General features: G+C 38.2%; 1 protein-coding gene across 1 annotated transcript in view; it reads right to left on the minus strand.

Moving 5' to 3' along the window:
- Positions 1 to 19457, minus strand: part of LOC109102042 (transcription factor COE1-A) — a 123396-nt gene that overhangs the window by 21664 nt on the left and 82275 nt on the right. Inside the window, 4 exon segments of the mRNA XM_042770196.1 lie at positions 5083 to 5209; positions 6863 to 6993; positions 13755 to 13896; positions 15688 to 15769. Of these exon segments, the coding sequence (XP_042626130.1) occupies positions 5083 to 5209; positions 6863 to 6993; positions 13755 to 13896; positions 15688 to 15769 (482 nt within the window).

Below are 19457 nucleotides of genomic sequence, written 5' to 3' on the forward strand. Positions count from 1 at the left end.
ATTTCTTTCTGGGCTCACGGAACGGTTTCACGACAGAAATAACACCGGCCAGTTACCCGACATATATGATCACAGATTCATTGCAGCTCTCCAATTTCATATGCGAAGGAGAACAAAAAGGTTATGTGTGATGTCATGAGCTGAAATAAAATCTAAAAAATCACTATCGAAAAGAGCAGTATATCTGCCGTATACTATGCCATCTCGTTACGTTTAATGAAGATAATCAATATAGGCAAATATAGGGCCGTTATGGATCTAAACGGAGCTCTTGGAGGCGCAAATTGAATGATCTGCCTCATGAACAAAAAAACTATCAAGGAACAGACCTGATTTTCCAAAAAAAGGAATGCTACAAATACATTAACAATCAACGGCTCTCCAGAAGATGGGATCAAAATGAGTAAAACATATCAGCAATAAATAAATAAATGAACAACAACCACTGCTTGAAGGATTCCTCGCAATCACACAGATCAATGCTCATTGAAATTTCATGAAGGCACAGCCGGATCGCTTCATATTTCACAATAATAACTACAGGCCTGCGGGGGTGAGAAGAGGAGAGGAACAAGCCACTACTAAAAGACAATACTTAGTGCTGTCAAAAGCAGATGGAGCCAGTCAAAACAGTATGTTTTAAAATACCTTTACACCAAAAAAAATCCCACACTTAATATCTCGTACAGAAACCAGAGGGCAGAAGTGTGGGTGGCAGTGGGTGTCAAGAACACAGTATTTGTGGCTTTCCTGTTTTCGAGACCAGGAATTGAATCAGCTGACCACACATAGACCCGCAGGGCTAGAACAGTATCCCTGACTGATGGAGCAGAAAGGCATGCTGGGTAATTGGTCTTTAGCAGAACCTTTTAACAGGCACTTGTGGGCTTTGTACAGAGCTGTTAATGTCAGGATGGTAATGTTCTGTACATGTTAGGGAATGGCAGACTCTGTTTTACACTCTCTCTCCCTCTCTCTCTCTCTCTCTCTCTCTCTCTCTCTCTCTCTCTCTCTCTTTTTTCCCCAGAGCTCTCTTTCATTCAGGTGTGATCTCATATGCTGTGGATAGGAATCGATAGGCTCAGTGGCAGGGTGTTCGATGCCTGCCTGAATTATTGCTTCATTTCTCTCCCTATATAGATGAGGCCTGTTTTTCCTCAGCCCTCCCCACGCCAGGATCAATACCTTACAATCTCATTTTTATCCATTTTTCCATAAACCCAGTGATTGCGTTTATTTGGAAAATCCGACAAGCTAAATAAGACATCACTTTAAGACATGGGGGATGAAAAAATCTTGGAACCTGTGGCCATAAAATGGATGACTTGTTTTTTCTTGATCGTGAGCAGAAGAAAGCTCCTAAAGACAGAGACATCTGTGTGAAATGGCCCACTGAAGGCGCCCCGCTGTTGAGCAAACCAATTGCTCTATATCTTTATGGCTATAATCTCTAGCATGCAGAGGTTTAGCAATTTAATTGGAACGGTTATCATTGATCACCTAGTGTGACCCCATTTGTCAATAGAATTAAAGAGACTCATTATCAAAATCGAACGATCACTCAGGCCACTCAAGAAGAAAGCCTCCGTCAAATCTAGTGCTTGGAATAAATAAGTTGGTGACTACGAATGCATAAAGGACGTACATTTACAGTGGGGTCCAAAAGTCTGAGACCATGTGGAAATTATTATATACACTAACATTCAAAGGTTTGTGGTCAGTAAGATTTATTTATTTATTAAAGAGAGTTATTCAGCAGAGATTCATTAAATTGATCAAAAGTGACAGTGGAGACATTGATTTAAAAAAAAAAAAAAAAAAAAAAAAAAATCAAATAATTGATGTTCTTTTGATCTTTATATCCATAGAAAACTGGAAGAAAATGTGTGTGTGTGTATCAGATTACATAAAAATATTAAACAACACAACAGCTTTTAACATGTTTCTTGACCATCAAATGAGCAAATTATAATGAGTGAAGCCTGCTCAAAATTCAGCTTTGCCATCACAGAAATAAATACAATTTTAAAAATATATCAAAATAGAAAACTGTTATTTTACATTTTAACAATAAATCACAGTTTTACTGTTTAAACTATATTTGTATCAAATAGATGCAGCCTTGGTAGACTTGAAATATGAAATATTTAAGAAATTATTATAAAGTTGCTTTTTGGATCACTCATGAAATCATGCTGTGGATAAAATGATCATTAGGTTTTGCACAAACTTGTGAAAGTCTTTAAAGCTCAAGTGCATTAAGGCAAAAGGACAGACAAACTAAATATTAAAACATTCTGAAACCCAAATTCATTTAACTTTTAGCTGATATCATTTTGTATCAAATCAAAAGATTTTTCCTAGTGGTCTCAGACTTTTGGACCCCAACATACATGCATTTGAATTAAAAGAGAGGGTGAATGCATGTTTGATGTGAAGTCTGGCTTTTCCTCAACTAAAGTGACAAATGCCTCCCATAGACTTAATCATTGGGCAGGCATAGAGCTCCCTCTAATGTGATCGAGCAGAGTCTTTTAATATTGGGCCTGATGGGGGCTGTTCAGCCCACCGGCCTGCATACTGAGCAGCAATGAATTGCCTGCTGAACATTTCAAGTGATTCATCAACACCTCCAATCTATCGGCCGCATAAGGCTTCACATACGCTTACTGGCAGATAGCATTATAACTCTGCCTCTTTCCCTCAAAAACAGATGGAAAACCCCTTTGACGAATGATGCAAACATGGCAGTCTGGTGAGAAGTAATACACAACCAAACATGGAAATGCATTTGTTGCAGATGAATTGAAAGGGAGGGTGAGAGAGAGAGAAAGTAAGGAGGAATGATTTATCCCTCTTATCTGCGGAGTGCCATGCAGGACGGGTAATGTCCCAGGCGGTGAGTGTTTAATTGTTTCTGATGGTAAATATAATTGCAGAGAGCTTCTGGATGTTTAATTGCAGAGGGCCAGTAACTGTGGGTGAGATCACTTTGACTGGGTCTTCCTCTTTGAAGCTTAACTATAGCATTCCAGCAATGTAAAAAAGTGCCTGGTGAGACGGGCAATGATGGCTACTGTACCACACAATACTGAAAAATGCTGTTACTTTCAGTTAATTGCTCTCCATTACTGACTTTGTCATCCTAAAAACTCACACATACACACACTTTATGTTTTTTTTTATTCTTTCAGCCCCCATTTATTGTATCTGCATGGAAAACAACACCCATCACATTTCTTAGAATTTTCTCTTTCCGTTTTCCATAGAAGTAAGAAAGTCATACGTGTATGGAATGACATAATGGTGAGTAAATGATGAAAGAATTATCCTTTTAAATACAGACCATTGGCCAGCCAGAGGCACAGTTCACACAAACGTGTGCCAAGAATCCTAGAGAATCCGAGACTTCTGAAATGAGAGCCTTTGAGGAATCCATTTACTGGGTGGCTGCTTGGTTCATAATCAGAGTGAAGTCAAAACAAAAAACACAACTGTATCACTACAGATGGAACAGTGTCAAATATAATCAGCGTCATAATTTACTCAAAGACAGTAATCTAAAATCATACACACAGTCGATATATACTTGTGAGAACCATGCATTCAAAGTAAAAAAAGCTAAATGAAATAAGTATCTTTTTTCCCTGAAAGGATTGTTTTTTCTCTCCACCATGGCTGTGAGGGATGTTCTCAAGGTACGGCTCAGCCTTTCCGCATGGCTGTGTGGTGTTTGAGCGAGGCAGCATCAGTACACCATTGATTTAATTAGGTCTCCATCTCCTCTGCTTGACAGAAGTTGATTAGAGGTGCAAGATGCCCCATGTGTAATTCCACTGCCAGCTGCTACATAGCTTTGCCAATACTCTATGATTAGTACCCACTGGCAACTGGGCAAGGCACAGGTGCCAACTGGAGCCATGAGAAAAAGAGACACACAGGCTGACGTCCCACTGCAGTAGCTGGGACAGGGGAAAGGGGAAAGGGAAGAGAGACAGCCCAAAATGCTTCAAGCTGAGGAGAATTGCATGGTGGGGCCAACCTAAGGGCTGGGCGTCAGATCCGCACTGGCCATTTTAATGTGTGTGGAGACCGACAGCCCGGCATTTGGTCTCTTGTCATTAACAACACTGAGTTTCAAACTGAATTTGAGTTCTGTGTGCATGAAAAACGGCATATTTAATCAAAAGGATTCTTGATGGTTATTAAGCTTGAAGCTTTAGTAAAAGGGGCACATCTAGAAGTGCAGCCATAAAATGGGGTGACCATCTGCCCTCTGTTTTGGAGGGTGTGTGGCTGTACGTGTGTTTGTACGGTTGTGTGCGAACATCTAAATCCCTCCCTCCATTCCTGCCCATGTGCTCGCTGAATGGGCTATGAAATGAAGCCAAGTCCAGCGCCATAAACCCAACGAGCATACTCATTCACACCCACTAATGCACATGCATATACATAGACACCTACTGAGCCAACAATACCCACAGCTGTGCACTGCTTAAACCTACTGATGAGACAGGCCTTTAACATTGCTCCCTTCAGCGTTTTAACGCTCTTCAGAAAAGCTGTGCTTGTACTTTGACTGCAAACTCTAAATTTAAACTAAAAAAGCTGCAAGATCAGCGAACAAACTCTTCACCTCTTCCTCCACTGATTTCACGTTGTTTTACCATTAGATTCCATCAAATACTTCCATCATGCGGTTCCCTTACTTCTGGAAGTCTGAAGTTAATTACTTCTCGTTGGCTGAACTTCCAATATGTAGAGGGTACAGTAAACCCATTTTGAAGCCAGCAGATATCACAGGTGGACCTCTTTTTTCTCTAAAAGATAAGTCCTACATTTCCCTTATCTGCACAGACTGCAGGATCTTCCTGGAGTTTGAGGCACAGTCGTTTGTAATAAGCTGTGTGCTCAGGAAATAGGTAGGATTCCTCTATGCCGTAGGTTTCTCGCTACAGGAAACACAGGGTGACTTACTCAAACCAGACTGACGTGAAATCAAGTACAGTTGAAAAGGAATAAGACATGATGGTTGTACGCAGCTGGTTGAGTACAGCTAAAGGTGCTTAATGTTATTCTTACCTGTGTAGATAAATCTGCCTGGTGTACCTTTGCAGAACTGCTTTGACTTGTAGGACAGAGTGACCTCCACAACCCCGGGAATGTGTCTGGGAGGAGTCTGCACTCGAATGGCGTGAGGGGTAATGAGCTGAAAGAGAATACGAAAAGTGTGTGTGTTTTTTTTTTTTTTTGGCTCTTATTTTTTGTTGTTGTCAAAATAAAACAGGTAGATTATGTAGGTTGAAATAAAGCAATGAAATATTAAAATAAACACAGTGCAATGTGTTCAACCTTTCATTTCCAGTGTTACAAAGGACCTGAACTGAGCATCAATTTTTTTTTTACATCTCTTTCTTTTAAATATGATAATTGGTCACCTTCACATATATAACATAATTAAGTCATGTGACAACAATATTTTCTAGTGTTATAAGGGTCTTGCTCATGAATATAGGCTCTAAATGATTAATGTTGTTTTTTATTAAAGAACAGTAGGCAACATACAGTGTATACTTTGCAGTATACATTACATATTAAGCAAGTACACAGAAAAGGTACAAAGCTGTCACTGGGGCTGCACCTTAAGGTACAAAAGATAGAAGGTACATATTTGTTTATTTATTTGCAACTAAATGGTACATTTTAGTAAGTAAAGTGTACATAATATTAGTAGCTTTTAAAAGGTTACCACTCCAATGATAGCTTTTGTACCTATTTGTTTTTTTCTGAGAATCTATTCTATTCTGAACATAGCTTATGGTATATTTTGAGATGTTGGGAGATGTCAGTGTTTCAGTTTTTCTTCCTTTCATTTTGTCCCTCATCTTAGTATAAGAAAAATATAAAATGCCATGCTGCATGGAGAGTTATGAGAAGTCATTGGTCAGTACTGGTCTGTTTTATGACCTTTTCTGTTAGTTTCATATGGTGGCACAAATCTGCCAGCCAATTAGAGCAAAGCGTTGTTTGCTGGAGGTGCAAACAGTCCAAGTCATTACATTATCAAAATTCTGTCCACCTTTTTTTGCATCTGCATTGTCTGACTCTTGTACTGTAGAACTACTTCAGAAAGTTGAAAAACGTGCATTGGTCAGTACTGGTCAGTTACCCCTGTCAACCTGCTGAGATGTTAGATGGTATTTTATTATTTATTGTTTTGTTTGTTGTTTGGATTGTTACAGTGTTTGTGAAACTGTGCTCAATGTTTTTTGAAGTGTGTTTGTTCAACTACAAAGCAGCTGTGAGTGCTCAGTTTCCCTGCAAACGCTCTGTCATATTCAAAGCCAGCAGCACTGGTGCTGCTTTACATGGCTTTAAACTGTCCCTTTCATTGCTCACTTAGCTGGGCTTTCATATTCTAGACACTGCTCTTCTCACCTCTCAGATAAATATGGCATTGCCAATGAGAGGCTTTTTATAGAATTACCTCTTTCATCTAGCTCTTCCCAACATGAGCAACGCAGAAACTGAGTGAGTATAAGACCAAAACAGATGGACAGACAGGAAAACAGACAGACTGCCTGACCAAAAATGAGAACAGAAGCATTGTGCCCATTCTAACTGGCACGTGTCTTCACAGATTTGTGTACCAAGTGGATTTTGAATGCATCTTCCATTTCAGGCATATTTGCTAATTAAGTTGCTTAACTATTGTGGTTTAAAAGGTGCATTAATTCCTTTTTCTTTGTATTCAAATTCAGTTTAACCCTAATTGTGATACCCAATTCTGTTTTTTGGCTAAAGCATAGCAATAATTTTTTTTTTTTTTTTTTTTGCACGTTTGCATAGAAAGGTAACTGACCTCACTCCAGACCAGCATGGTGCCAAAAATGACCTGTAGGCCGTCAAAGAAGTTATCACCAATGATGATGACTGTGGCACCCCCTGTCGTCCAGCCTTCACTGGGACTGATGGCCTTAATGCAAGGAGTAGCTGTTTTAATGAAAGAGGAAGTGGAAAAAATTAGTAAGCTAGTGGCCGTTGTGTACAATAAACATCTAGTTTACCTTGAAAAGGCATATGCAGTATAGATTAATTATGACTTTATGTACTTGCCTGTACGCATCAAGACACTTGTAAAGAGTTTATACATAAATAATGTCAAGAAGCATCAGAATAAACATCTGGAAGCAGCCAGCAAATCATCACTCGTGTGCATTACCTGTGACATAATTTCATGCTAAATACTTAGGAAATAAATCTAAACCTGTGCAACTGATTTCTTCCTGATTACGACAAATAGATTTATGAGCCACACTCTATTAGAAAGCTTTAGGCACAGCTTAATGACAAGCGACTGACTCATTAGAGTCGTCACATATGATTAGACTGTGGCCATTCCTCTGCACCATCCCCATATGCTTACTGACAGCGGCGCGAGCATGAGAGATGACGCCTGTTCACCGATCATTTATCTCAATCTACCCTGCATAGTAGCATGATTCACTGCTGTGGTTGCCCGGAAATCACCTGCAACCTCACCATGATCATTTCTAGCTGTGTTGGGAAAGTTGGGAACTTTACATTTACATGGAGGACTACGACTCGAAATCAGAGAGTGGAGTGGAGTGACAGCAATTTCTCCTCCCCACTCAGTGTTTTGTAATGACTCTGCTCCAGCTTTACTCTTATACCCCTCTCACTGGTGAGAGAAACCCCACTCCAGATCCACTTCATAGTTTAAATCTGCACTGTTACAGTTCAACTGTGAAGTCTCTCTTTACTCTCTTCTCTCTGTACCATTGTTTAATTAGATTATATATATTTCTATAATAAACATACAACATATAAGCATGCATTATGTATATATACATATACATATACATATATATATATATACACATTCTTATATGTTGTAAAAAGTGACGTGACATACAGCCAAGTATGGTGACCCATACTCAGAATTCGTGCTCTGCATTTAACCCATCCAAAGTGTAAGTAATGTAAACACAACATGTAAACACAATCTTTTATTTTGGATGTGATTACAAACACTGACGGCTAATTTTTCCCAATTTACACATTTTGATAGCTTTGCTATCTGATGCCCACTTAGTTATATTCTTCAAAACACAATTAAATAACTTTTCACTATTTAAATTAAACTTAAGTTAAATAAATTACATTACAGTATTTAATAATTACATTGTTAAATATAATCTTCAGCATGTCTCAAAATAATGTACAAAATATAAAGTTGCAATACATAAATTCAAATAATGTGTAGATTATTTAGTCAAAACAGTATTATATTTTAATATAAATTTATCAGTTATCAGCCATAGCATGAAAATGATCAACTTATCAGCAAGAATTTTTAATATTATTGCAAGTAAAATCATGTTTGCACAGTTTCCATATTGTAAGGGTGATGCATTAGTATGATGAATTTCGATCATCTGTCAATTATTTGTTTAATGTTTTGTCATTTTGACATTGTTTCTACAATAATATTACACAAATTGGATATTTATGATCTCTTTGCATCTTCTTGACGTTATGTAAATTTTTATCAACACAAAACCTGACTCCACACTCTAAGCAGAACTGTACAGCTCACACAACTTATGCATTCTGGTCCACAGACGCTTAGACTCGGTTGACTAAACTGAGAGCAGGGAAAACAGGGCAATAAGACACAGAGTGAAAGCCCCCCTGATGCTCTGCTTATGAAAGGCATAATTCCCTTCCGCCTTTGTTTTAGTCATGGACATAATTAATGAAATCTGAGGGTCAGAATGGAAAAGATTAGTCAGTGATGAGTGTACTATAACAGCACTCCTCCCTCCAACCCCTCCTTGCTTCCCCTCTGGGGGTGGAAGGAGAACACGAATGCTAATTCCGCTTGATTATACACACACCTTTATTAAATATTACACTGACCCCATGTGTGTGCGAGGAGGGAGGGGGCCAGGTGCGAGTGCTTGTTTTATGACACTCGTGCAAATGTCATGAGCGCCAGAGTTTGCCAGGCACAGAGAAATCCGGAGTCCTTACAGCAGTCGATCAAAAGGCCAGGCGCCCTGGGACACTCTGAGAAAACAGCAGCCAGCCATAAAAATTCAACACCTTAATGAGTTTAAATTTCATTTCAGCATGTTGAACTTTGGCATTAGATTCTAAAGCTTGGTGTCTCACTGAAGGCACTTTAACTGACTAATTACTGCTGTTCCAATTTGCTGCTGGATTTAAACAGAAGGAAAAGACGAGAGAGAGGGGGAGAAAAAAAAAAGTAAGAGTCATCTGAGTCAGGGAATGGGAGAGTCTGTCACGGATGGCTCTGTTATTTTCTGTGACTCTGGTAGGGGGACTGAACTCACATCCTTTAACAAGCGTTACACACAGTTCTGACTGAAGGCAGGACCCCTAGGCGAAGGTGGGGGTCTCCACTCAATGCTCGTATGATGGTGCAACTAACTGAGGCAGACGTGTGGTGGAGGCAGATGGCCTGTGTGTAGGAAGCGCTCGGTGCTGCTGATAGAACCTGAACTGAGATGAGACGAGGCTGTAGGCCTCACTCGCACAGCTCAAACTGGTGTGTGTCAGCCACCGGCGATGCCCTGGGAACAGCAAGCATAGATAATAGCAGGGGAGACTTCTTTTCACCAGTAGGGGAAAAAAGTCCAGAGAATGGTGTTGGGGAAGGTAATCTGTAGTTTGTGAAACTACAAGAATTTTTAAATTTAATTTAAAGTACAATCATGCTACCTTTTTGAAAAAGCAGTTAGCAACACTACAAGCTACTAAAAAAAAAAAAAAAAAAAAAAAGAAGAAGAAGAAGAAGAAGCATTACCATTCCAAGATTTGGTGCTAATGAGATTTAAAAAAATGTTTTTGAAAGTCACTTAACCTCACCAAAGGTGCATTTATTTGATAAAAAAAAAGGAATTTATATAATATATAATAATATAATTATTATTATTATCAATGTTGAAAATATTGCTGATTAATACTGATTGTGGAAACATATATATATATATTTGCTATATATTTTTTTTTCTTTTTTGTAACATTATCAATGTCTTTATTGTCACTTAATAAAACTTAAATCAAGGAAAAAAGTCTGCTTTATTAAAGTCAGACATAGAGTTTTTCCTTAGTTTCCACTCTTTATTTTTTTTGTTTACTCATAAACTCATTAAAATTGATATATTTATATTATTCAGCAACAACAGCAAGTCTGTTTTACAAGTGTGTAATCACTTTTTGGGTGAGCTTAAGACTTAAATATAGCAATGCTAAGTAATAATATTTAAAACTTGCAGCACTGTATAGTGATGCATCTGAGGAAGACCTTAGTCTCCCAGGATTCATATTTACAGTGTCCCTTATGCTGTTGAATGTTTTCCTGAAGGTAAACTGCATATTAAGTAGGGGATACCATATTTTAGATTAAGGAACATTATTTTTAAAGCATTTCAATAACCCCAAATATACAAGCCAAATCTCCTTAGACCAACCAAAACATCACATACAGTATATTATGTCTACCAGCCATGTTGTAATTTTCAGAAGTGAAGTAATCCACTTTGTGGCCATGAGGACTTCCCCAGCTTGTCTGTGTGTGTGTTTTTTTTTTTTTTATTTTTTTTTTGTAGGAGCTGTGTTGTGGGTGACTGCTGGGCATAATGCAATTTGGCGGCGTGATAAACCAGGAGAGATGAAGAGGAACGGTGGAGCAATCTGTGATTGTAATCTTGGCCTAAGACGACTCTTTTGCAGGGTGCTGAAATTGTGCATGGATTAAGCAGATGGCGGAATGTGAATCCATCTGATAGGATTAAACTTTGGTGCCTCCTCTGCCGCCATCTGTTCCCTTACACTGTGTGCACACATACACACGCTCACTTTTTACACACACATCACAGATACAAGCACAATAGATTTCCCTTCTACAAACTAACATTTTCGAGCCCTGCAGACACCTCTTTCCACCACAGTGCATTTTTGGCATGACCTTATGTACTGTTGCCCTCACTTTACCCTTGTCTCCGCAGCCCAGAGCAATCAACACACATGCACGCCATATCTGACAGAACAGGTTTATTAGCTGGAGGGGAGTGGAAATGGTTTAGAACTGACACAATAATGGACAAGAGTGGCTAAGCAGGGGTGATTGAAGTAAATCATGCTGTTGGTTAAGAGAAAGCCGTATTTTTGTGGAATGGACTTAAATATGGTAAAATGTGTTAAATAGAGCTAAAAGTACACAATTTTGGGGAGTGAAAAACATTATCCAATTAGCTGAAAGTACTTAAAGGAATAGTTCACCTCAAAAGTAAAATTTGCTGAAAATGTACCTACCCTCAGGCCATCCAAGATGTAGATGAGTTTGTTTCGGAACAGATTTGGAGAAATTTAGCATTGCATCATTTGTTCACCCATGAATCCTCTGCAGTGAATGGGTGCCGTCATAATGAGAGTTCAAACTTCAAAATTTCTCTCCTGTTTCAGACGAAATTACTTTTTTTCTTTGCAGAAAGCAATATTATGGATAGAAGACATGTATTTTAGTTTCAAGCAAAAAATATATTTTTATTTATTTTTTGTATTTTTAATTTTTTACAGACACGCTTTTCGCTCTCAATGCACTGGAGTCATGTGGATTAATGTTTTTACCAGCTGTTTGGACTCTCATTTTGACGGCACCCATCAACTGCAGTGGATCCATCGGTGAACAAGTGATGTAATGCTAAATCCAATGAAGAAACAAACTCACATACATATTGGATGGCCTGAGGGTGAGCAAATTTAAATTTTTGGGTTAAACTATTCCTTTAATAGATCATATACAAGGGGCAGGAATGTGTAGAACACAGTGAATGACAGGTGTTTAAATTTCAAGTGGAATTTAGTTATTACAAGAACTCTGTATTTAATTTTGGAGCTGCATTAACCTCCAAGAAAAATATATCTATATGTGCATGTCAGGGTTTTATATTAGACATAATGAGGAATTACAATTTAAGCATGTCTGTCTCAGGAATTATCCTGTACTTTTTTTTGGAAAAAAAAGAAAAAGAAAGAAAAAAAAATCCCCACAATTTTCCAAATATGTCCAGGCTTTAGAAAAACTGACTTTTTTTAATCTTCTCAGTGCAGTGGAAACTGTGCTTAAAGACTGAAGACATCCCCCGGAGAATAGAGAGAACTTAATCATCATCAGCATCATCATTCAAATCCTCAGTTTCTCATCATAAATAGAGGTTAACAGTCCAACTGAAAAAATATGTTCTTCTCTAGAATCATTCCAAACTTAAATGAGAAAATGATTGGATTTGATTGCGGCTGAGGATCAAATCAGTGCTCAAATCAAGTCCACATGTTATTAGACAGATTTAGGAGGGTCGCACTGTAACCTGCAACACTAGAGGAGGACAGCAGATAAAGCCACATGTCATTCAGAAAATGAATGCACTGAGCTTAAGCCTTAGAGGTCCCGTAAGACACATGTTCAAACCTAAAGAGAACAGGCCACTTGGAGAATGCAGCATTCATTGCTCTTTTCTTAGCCCTGGATTGTTGGTGTTTTGTTGCACTGCTACTGTTGGTATGCTGTTTATCAGTCAAATGAAAGTCTGGTTATCTGTAATATCTGGCATCGCCGTGACTTGTTAGTGATATCAAAACATGACAGCAGCACAAAGAGGTGCTAACTCAGAGTCATTGTGTGTTGACTGAACGGTCACAGTTGTCTTTCAGCCAGTGCAGAATAAAGAGTATTCGTCTGTGCTCAACTGCACCCCGGATCATTAATTAATAAAGCGTGCAAACTAGCTGAAAGTAGTTTGGAAGGGTAGTGTGATATGTACTGGTTAAAGCTCAAGGCTGGATGAAAGGTTTCAGGTACAAATTCATGAGTTATACTGAAAATATAAATATAAATAAATACATTTCTTGAGGTCCAGGCACAAAACTTTGTGGTCAAAAAAGATCCATTGGAAATATTGTAGTGATGTATGAAGCACAGCTATCACAGAAGTCACTTTGAAAACAAGCAGCTTTCTGTTGACCAAGGCCATTTGCATGTGAGTATATTTATTTATTTATTTTATTTTTTTCATCATTGAAATGTTTTTCCTATCCCCTTCATATGCTGAGACAACTATAAGTAAGCCATTAGTAGGTTGATTTCCCAAAACATTGTGGGTCTGTGATGCTCAGATGCTTGTTTTCTCCTGATCATACAAGACTATGAAGTCAATCGAAGATGGTGGATGAAACCTGAAATCACAATTTTTGCAATACCATTTGGTGACAGTAGTCGGGTAGAAATGGCACACTTCAGCTTTAAGCTGTGTCTGTAAGTTTATAAGTTGACATATGGGAAAACTATAGTGCTAGCTATGATGGGCAACCATCTGTGCGCATGCAGCAAAACCATGAAACTACATTGAGTGTGACAAAGTAGCTTAGTTTAGCTGAATGGTGCTTGGGATGTCACAGCTATCAGTTAGCTTTGTGCAAAATGTTGGTTGTGGGGGAAAGTACAATGAAGGAAATTGTCACTACATTACATTGCAGGTGTAACATTTTTGTCTTTTATTCCTGCTGTCTGTTTCTCCCATTTGTCTCATTCTTTATGTCACTATGAAACATTTTTATATGAAGAATTTGTGTATACTGATATGACAAACGTGTGTTCTTTATTTCTTGACAAAATGCATGTAAAAAGATAAAGTACGTACACTCACCGTGTTCTAGGTATGACGGAGTGCCTTCAGACGGGTCCAGCCTGCGAGCTCTGCGTCCATGTTTAGAGTTATTGTGTACAAACATGTTATCGGACACAGCCAGGACATGTCCGTCCACGTTGACCGTCGTAGACACTACCACCTGCAAGAGATAAATGATGACTGTACTTCACTTGACCCGCGAAGACATACTCTGTTCTTGTATACAAATTAATACGTAGCTCAAACAAACAGCTGAAGTGTTGGAGCAGTACTTACACACGGTATGCTTGTAAGTAACTGCTGACTGATAAATTGATGAACAGGCACATTTCACCAGAGAGCCTATAACAATGACAGCAGCTAACAGCTCTCACAGAGCTCAAGACGTACACTAGAGGTGTCCCACAGCAACTGAGGAGCCTCTTGATTTAAATGGCTCTCAGGCTTTGAGAGGTCTCTCAATCTCAAGAGAGGATGAGGCTTGATGAGACTTGGCAAACACCGCTTATCCCTGTTCTGGGCAACCACTTCATTTACTCACTCCAGCTTTCTTTTTCTCCCATTTCTCTACATCCGTATCAACCATTCATACCTTTTTAGTGAAATTCAGTGGATTGTATTAGGGCCATATAGTGGAGATCAAAATTTCCTACAATTTCCTACATTTCAAGGAAATCTCTGCAGTGACCAATCCTCTCATCAGCAGAAAGAATCAAAAAGCTAGGCTCACCTTTGCTGAGGAGCATGTTGTGTGGAGAGAGAAGAACTGGTCCAAAGTACACTTTAGTGATGAGAGCAAATTTAATTTATTTGAGTCAGATGGGAAACATTATGTTAGGTGTCAAACTGGGGAAAGACTGAACCCCTAGTGCATAAAGAAGTCAGTGAAAGGTAGACGAGGAAGTGTAATGGTTTGAGGGATGTTTTGTGCAGCAGGTGTTGAGCCTCTTATTCAGCTACATGGCAGAGTGAATACAAATGTTTATCAGAACCTCCTTCAGCAACATGCAGTTCCTTCCCTGCAAGCATCTCTTAATCAGCCTGCAATTTTCATTCAAGAAAGTGTCCCCGTCACACTACAAAATGAGTAAAGCAGTTCTTTGAAGCTGAAAACATTAAAATAATAAAGTCCTGATCTTAACCCAACTGAAAAACTCAGGAAAATCCTTGGCAACAAAGTTATGGCTAAGAAACCCAGTTATGGTCACAGTCACAGTTACCGAACTATGGAAGAGACTGGAAGAGTGGACCAAGATCACACCAGCGTGTGAGAAACTAGTGATGTCCTGAGGCCGCAGATGTGATTCAAAGCAAGGGCCTCTACACTTCCTAATTTCAGATGGCTGTAACCCTCCAAACGTTTAGTTGTAATATTTAGTTAAGTGTAATAAATTTCATGCTACAGTGGTTGTTATTCTCAAATTTTGATCAATGTGTTTTCCACACACACACACACACACACACACGCACAAATAATATATATATATATATATATATATATATATATATATATATATATATATATATATATATATATATATATATATATATATATATATATATTCAATTATCTTTTTTTGAGGTGTTTTAAATATCTAATTTAATTATCTAAATATTGAAAACATTTCAGATATTGATAAAAATGATTCACTGTATTTAAAGTCAAATAATTGATTCAATTAAAACAGCTTCATTCATGGTTTTCGATTGATATCCCTAAAATATATTACACTTTATGTCATTTTAAATGATTTAAACGTTCATTAACTACTCATTTGTTGAGCATTATTAATATAATAATGATTTTAATGTTATTAATGGACATTTTTTATAGTGTTACCATTTCATGCAGCAAGCAATGCAAGTGCAGCTTATCCACTAACATTTATGTTTAAAATTGCAATTTTACCACTTTAGTATGGAATTGTGAGCTGACTGAATGTGGTCCTACCTGAAATCGTCGCATGTCTCGTGGGTTCCCTGCATTCTTTAGGCAGTTCTGGTTGCATTTGAGGAAGAATTTCAGGAAAAATCTGAAAAAACACAGAGTAAGGGGATTTATGAGGTAAAGCTGTTTTGTTCAAGACTGTGTGGTGATATTGTGGTTAAAGAATTTAGTGTTGTGTGGTATTGACATTGACCACATTAGATCTAATATATGTCGTTAACCTTCTAAATCTACCTATTCTGTGCATTCATAGGGTCACAGCTACACATTTATTCACACGAACACAATGAGTAACACATTGGTCTTAGAAAGGAATAACAGACCATCTGTTAAGTTTCCAGAAAAGGTCTGTCAGCTGAGTAAAGGAGAAGAATGCAGGAGAAAGATCAAGAGAGATAGAAGTGTGTTGCCAAGGTCACGCACAGAGCACCTAGACTCACATAAGTCACAAATACATTGAGATTTCCTCATAAAGGAACCATAGTAGATGAGAATCCTTATCAGCTATTACTCAGAGATGTATATAATCAGCAGCTAGATGCACCTAATCACTGTACTCATCTTCCCAGGAGAACATCCAATATTGTGAATATTACTGTGCCATTGATCGATCAAATTAATAAAGTCTGTCAAATGATTTCTAAGTGTTTATTATTTATGCATTTTAAGTGTGTTCTCCCTCCCTCTCTGTGGTCTGAAATCTACAATATTAATTAACACAGCAGGGTTTCTCTCTTTTTTCTTCATTCATGGTTTTTCTGTTCACTGCACTGGTGTGGTTGAGAACCCACGTCTGTCTGCAGCATCTATCCACTATTATATCTGATGTCTGTCACTACTCACACAAATGCATTTTTAGAATAAAAACATTTATTCATATCATTTTTATTTTTTATTTTTTTCAATTTTTCATTTATTTATTTATTTTAAGAGAGATACAGTATATACATTTGTACATAGACACACAGGGCTGTCTTCAAAGGTTATTATAAGTGATTCATGAATTTTGCATTTTTTCTTTTATTCAAAAGTTGAGTTCTTTTAGGGGTAAAGGTTTAAGGCTAGTCTGTAGTAGCTTATTATAAAAACAATAGAAGTCAATGGAAAGCCCCCACCACCATGATAGGAAAACCAACGTGTATATGTGTGTGTGCAACTGACTTGTTATTGCTGAAGAAATGTGAGCTGCATAGTCTGTGTGTGCTGGCTGTGATTCCTCTAGGCTAAGCGGTCCAGGTCTCATCCTTTGCTCTTTAATCTACTGTTTATGTCTCCCTTCTAACATCTATTTCACATCCAAGTACGTTAATCCATTCATCCCCTTCTCATGCCTTTGTGCCTAGTAGCATGTCAGATGGAAAATGCTCACAGTATGTGCACTGTATGTGACATATATAAATATATGTTATACACACACGCACGCACGCACGCACGCACACACACACACACACACACACACACACACACACACACATATATATATATATATACACATATGATATCATCTTGCATTTTGCATCTGTGTGCATTGATAAACACATGTTTGTGTGTGTTATCCACTGTGTTGTTTGGGTAAACAGATTAACGCTACAGGCCTTGTCTATAATATCATTTAAGAGCTCTAAGCCGCGGCTTTCTTCCCCACTGATTCCGTCCTGTCACTGACCCTGTCTGAGCGCTCCTGACCTGTCCCTTATTCTTCATCATTTAGCTCTCGCTTTCCTTCTCTTACTCTCTTTCTTGCTTTGTGTGGAGATAAGTCTGGGCTTAACCCCATCGCTGACATCACGCTTTCATAGTCCTCCTAAATCCCCTGCAAAACCCTGGGTGCCCTCACTTTAGGAAGACATCCTTTGTCTTCTTTCCCTCTGCTCTATGAATTTGTCCTTCTGGTCTCCTAGCCACACGCCACGTTCACATAAACACTCACTCATAGTTTTTAGAGCCCTTATCCACATGTATAATGTGAATATAGTTTGACTTTGTTGACCCTATAGCTCCATTAGCAATAGCGAGAGTACTCCGGTGCCTGCCAAACAGGGAGGGGACATGTAATCACACGTGTAATGTTTAATAAAGTGCGCACTGTCCCCTCCGTAGGGCACTTCGGACAGGGACCTTATGCTTTTAGAAGAGATTGGATGGTACATTGCAAACGGCGTGGATAAGAGCACTTCAATTAGAGAGGGCTATTACCACAGTCAGCGTGAGGAAGAGGGCAACGCTCCAAGTGTCTGATGAGTAGGATGAGTTTAAGTCAGAGCACAGAGACTGACCTGTCATACATACTGCTCTGCTTAATAACTCTTACATTGTACTTTTAGACACATCAAATTGGCTGCTAATGAAACTGTAACTGAGATGGAAAGAGTACAGATGATGGCGTGGAAGAATGAGAGAGTAGCTGCACTGTGATTCACAGGGTCACAGTGTTTATTGCTCCCTACACACTGAGCAGGTTTGGAAATGCTGCAATGTCATCAAACACATATTACGACCCAAACAGGTTTAATTTAAATTGTTATAATATTTCACAATTTCACTGTTTTTTTACTGTATTTTCAATCAAATAATCCAACCATGGTCAGGCCTCTTTAAAAAAACACCATCTTCGAAATTTAGAATTAAAGCCTATATGTATATCTGTGTGACTTATTTGTCTTATATTTTAAAATGTGTTTTATTTTTGTGATTGCAAAGCTGAATTTTCAGCAGCCATTACTCCTGTCTTCAGTGTCACATGATCTTTCAGAAATCATTCTGATATTCTAATTTGTTTCTCAAGAATAATACATTATACATTATAAAATGGTTGTGATGATTATTTAACATTTAGAATCATTTTAATATGTATATTTTTATTTAAATCAATATAATTTTTCATAATAAAAACACCAAAAAATATGATGAATGATAGCTGTGATAATTAATCTAAACATAATAACATTTTAAAATATGTATGTCTTCTTAATTGTTTCTTGACCCATGGCTATGATGATGACATTGTGACGGTCAGATCTTTGTGTGTTTTATACAGGCTACTGTGAAGAATTCAACTTTTTCTTTGTGTTTATTTTTACTTAACTTTTTTTTATATTTAGATGGTATACAGTGACTTCTGTCTACACTTTCCATGATGTGATGTACTGATATAGTATTGTTCCCTATGCATTTTGCAGTGCCCTTCAGACTGAACATAGATGGTCAAATACCCAATGATGTTTCACTTTGCAGTGCACTAATGGTATTGGAGCTTACCCCGTTTACCCAGGCTGTGAAGAGAGGTAAAAGTGAATGTCAGGGCAAAAAGAAGGAGAGCAATGAATCAAAGCAGCAATCGAGGGGTGATGGGGTTGGTGTAGGCAGGGTTAATGTAATCCTCAACAAATTGACCTTTGACTTCAGTCTGTCTAGGGGTCACATCTGTCCCTTCAGCTCTGGCCCATTAATTAACTCTCCTGCAGGCTCACCTTACGTGGACACCCAGCCATTAAGCCTCTTGTGTTATTCTCCTCAAATCTCAGCCGAGGAATTATTCACAAAGACAAAGCCCGTTTTGCTAGGCAAATTAAATACAAAAAATCCACACAGGAAAGTACTCTCTACAATCAGACACCCACTCAAAATGCAACGATCACAGAACAATGCACTTTAATAAACGGAAGAGTGTTTGGGAAAGTCTCTGCAGCTCCTCATTGAGTTCCAGTCGCTCCTAAAAGCACATCAAATGAAATCAAATTGCCCCCCCCCCCCCCCCGTGTTTGCAGTGATAC

The sequence above is a fragment of the Cyprinus carpio genome, chromosome A14 (assembly GCF_018340385.1).
Source record: "Cyprinus carpio isolate SPL01 chromosome A14, ASM1834038v1, whole genome shotgun sequence".
NCBI lineage: Eukaryota > Metazoa > Chordata > Actinopteri > Cypriniformes > Cyprinidae > Cyprinus > Cyprinus carpio.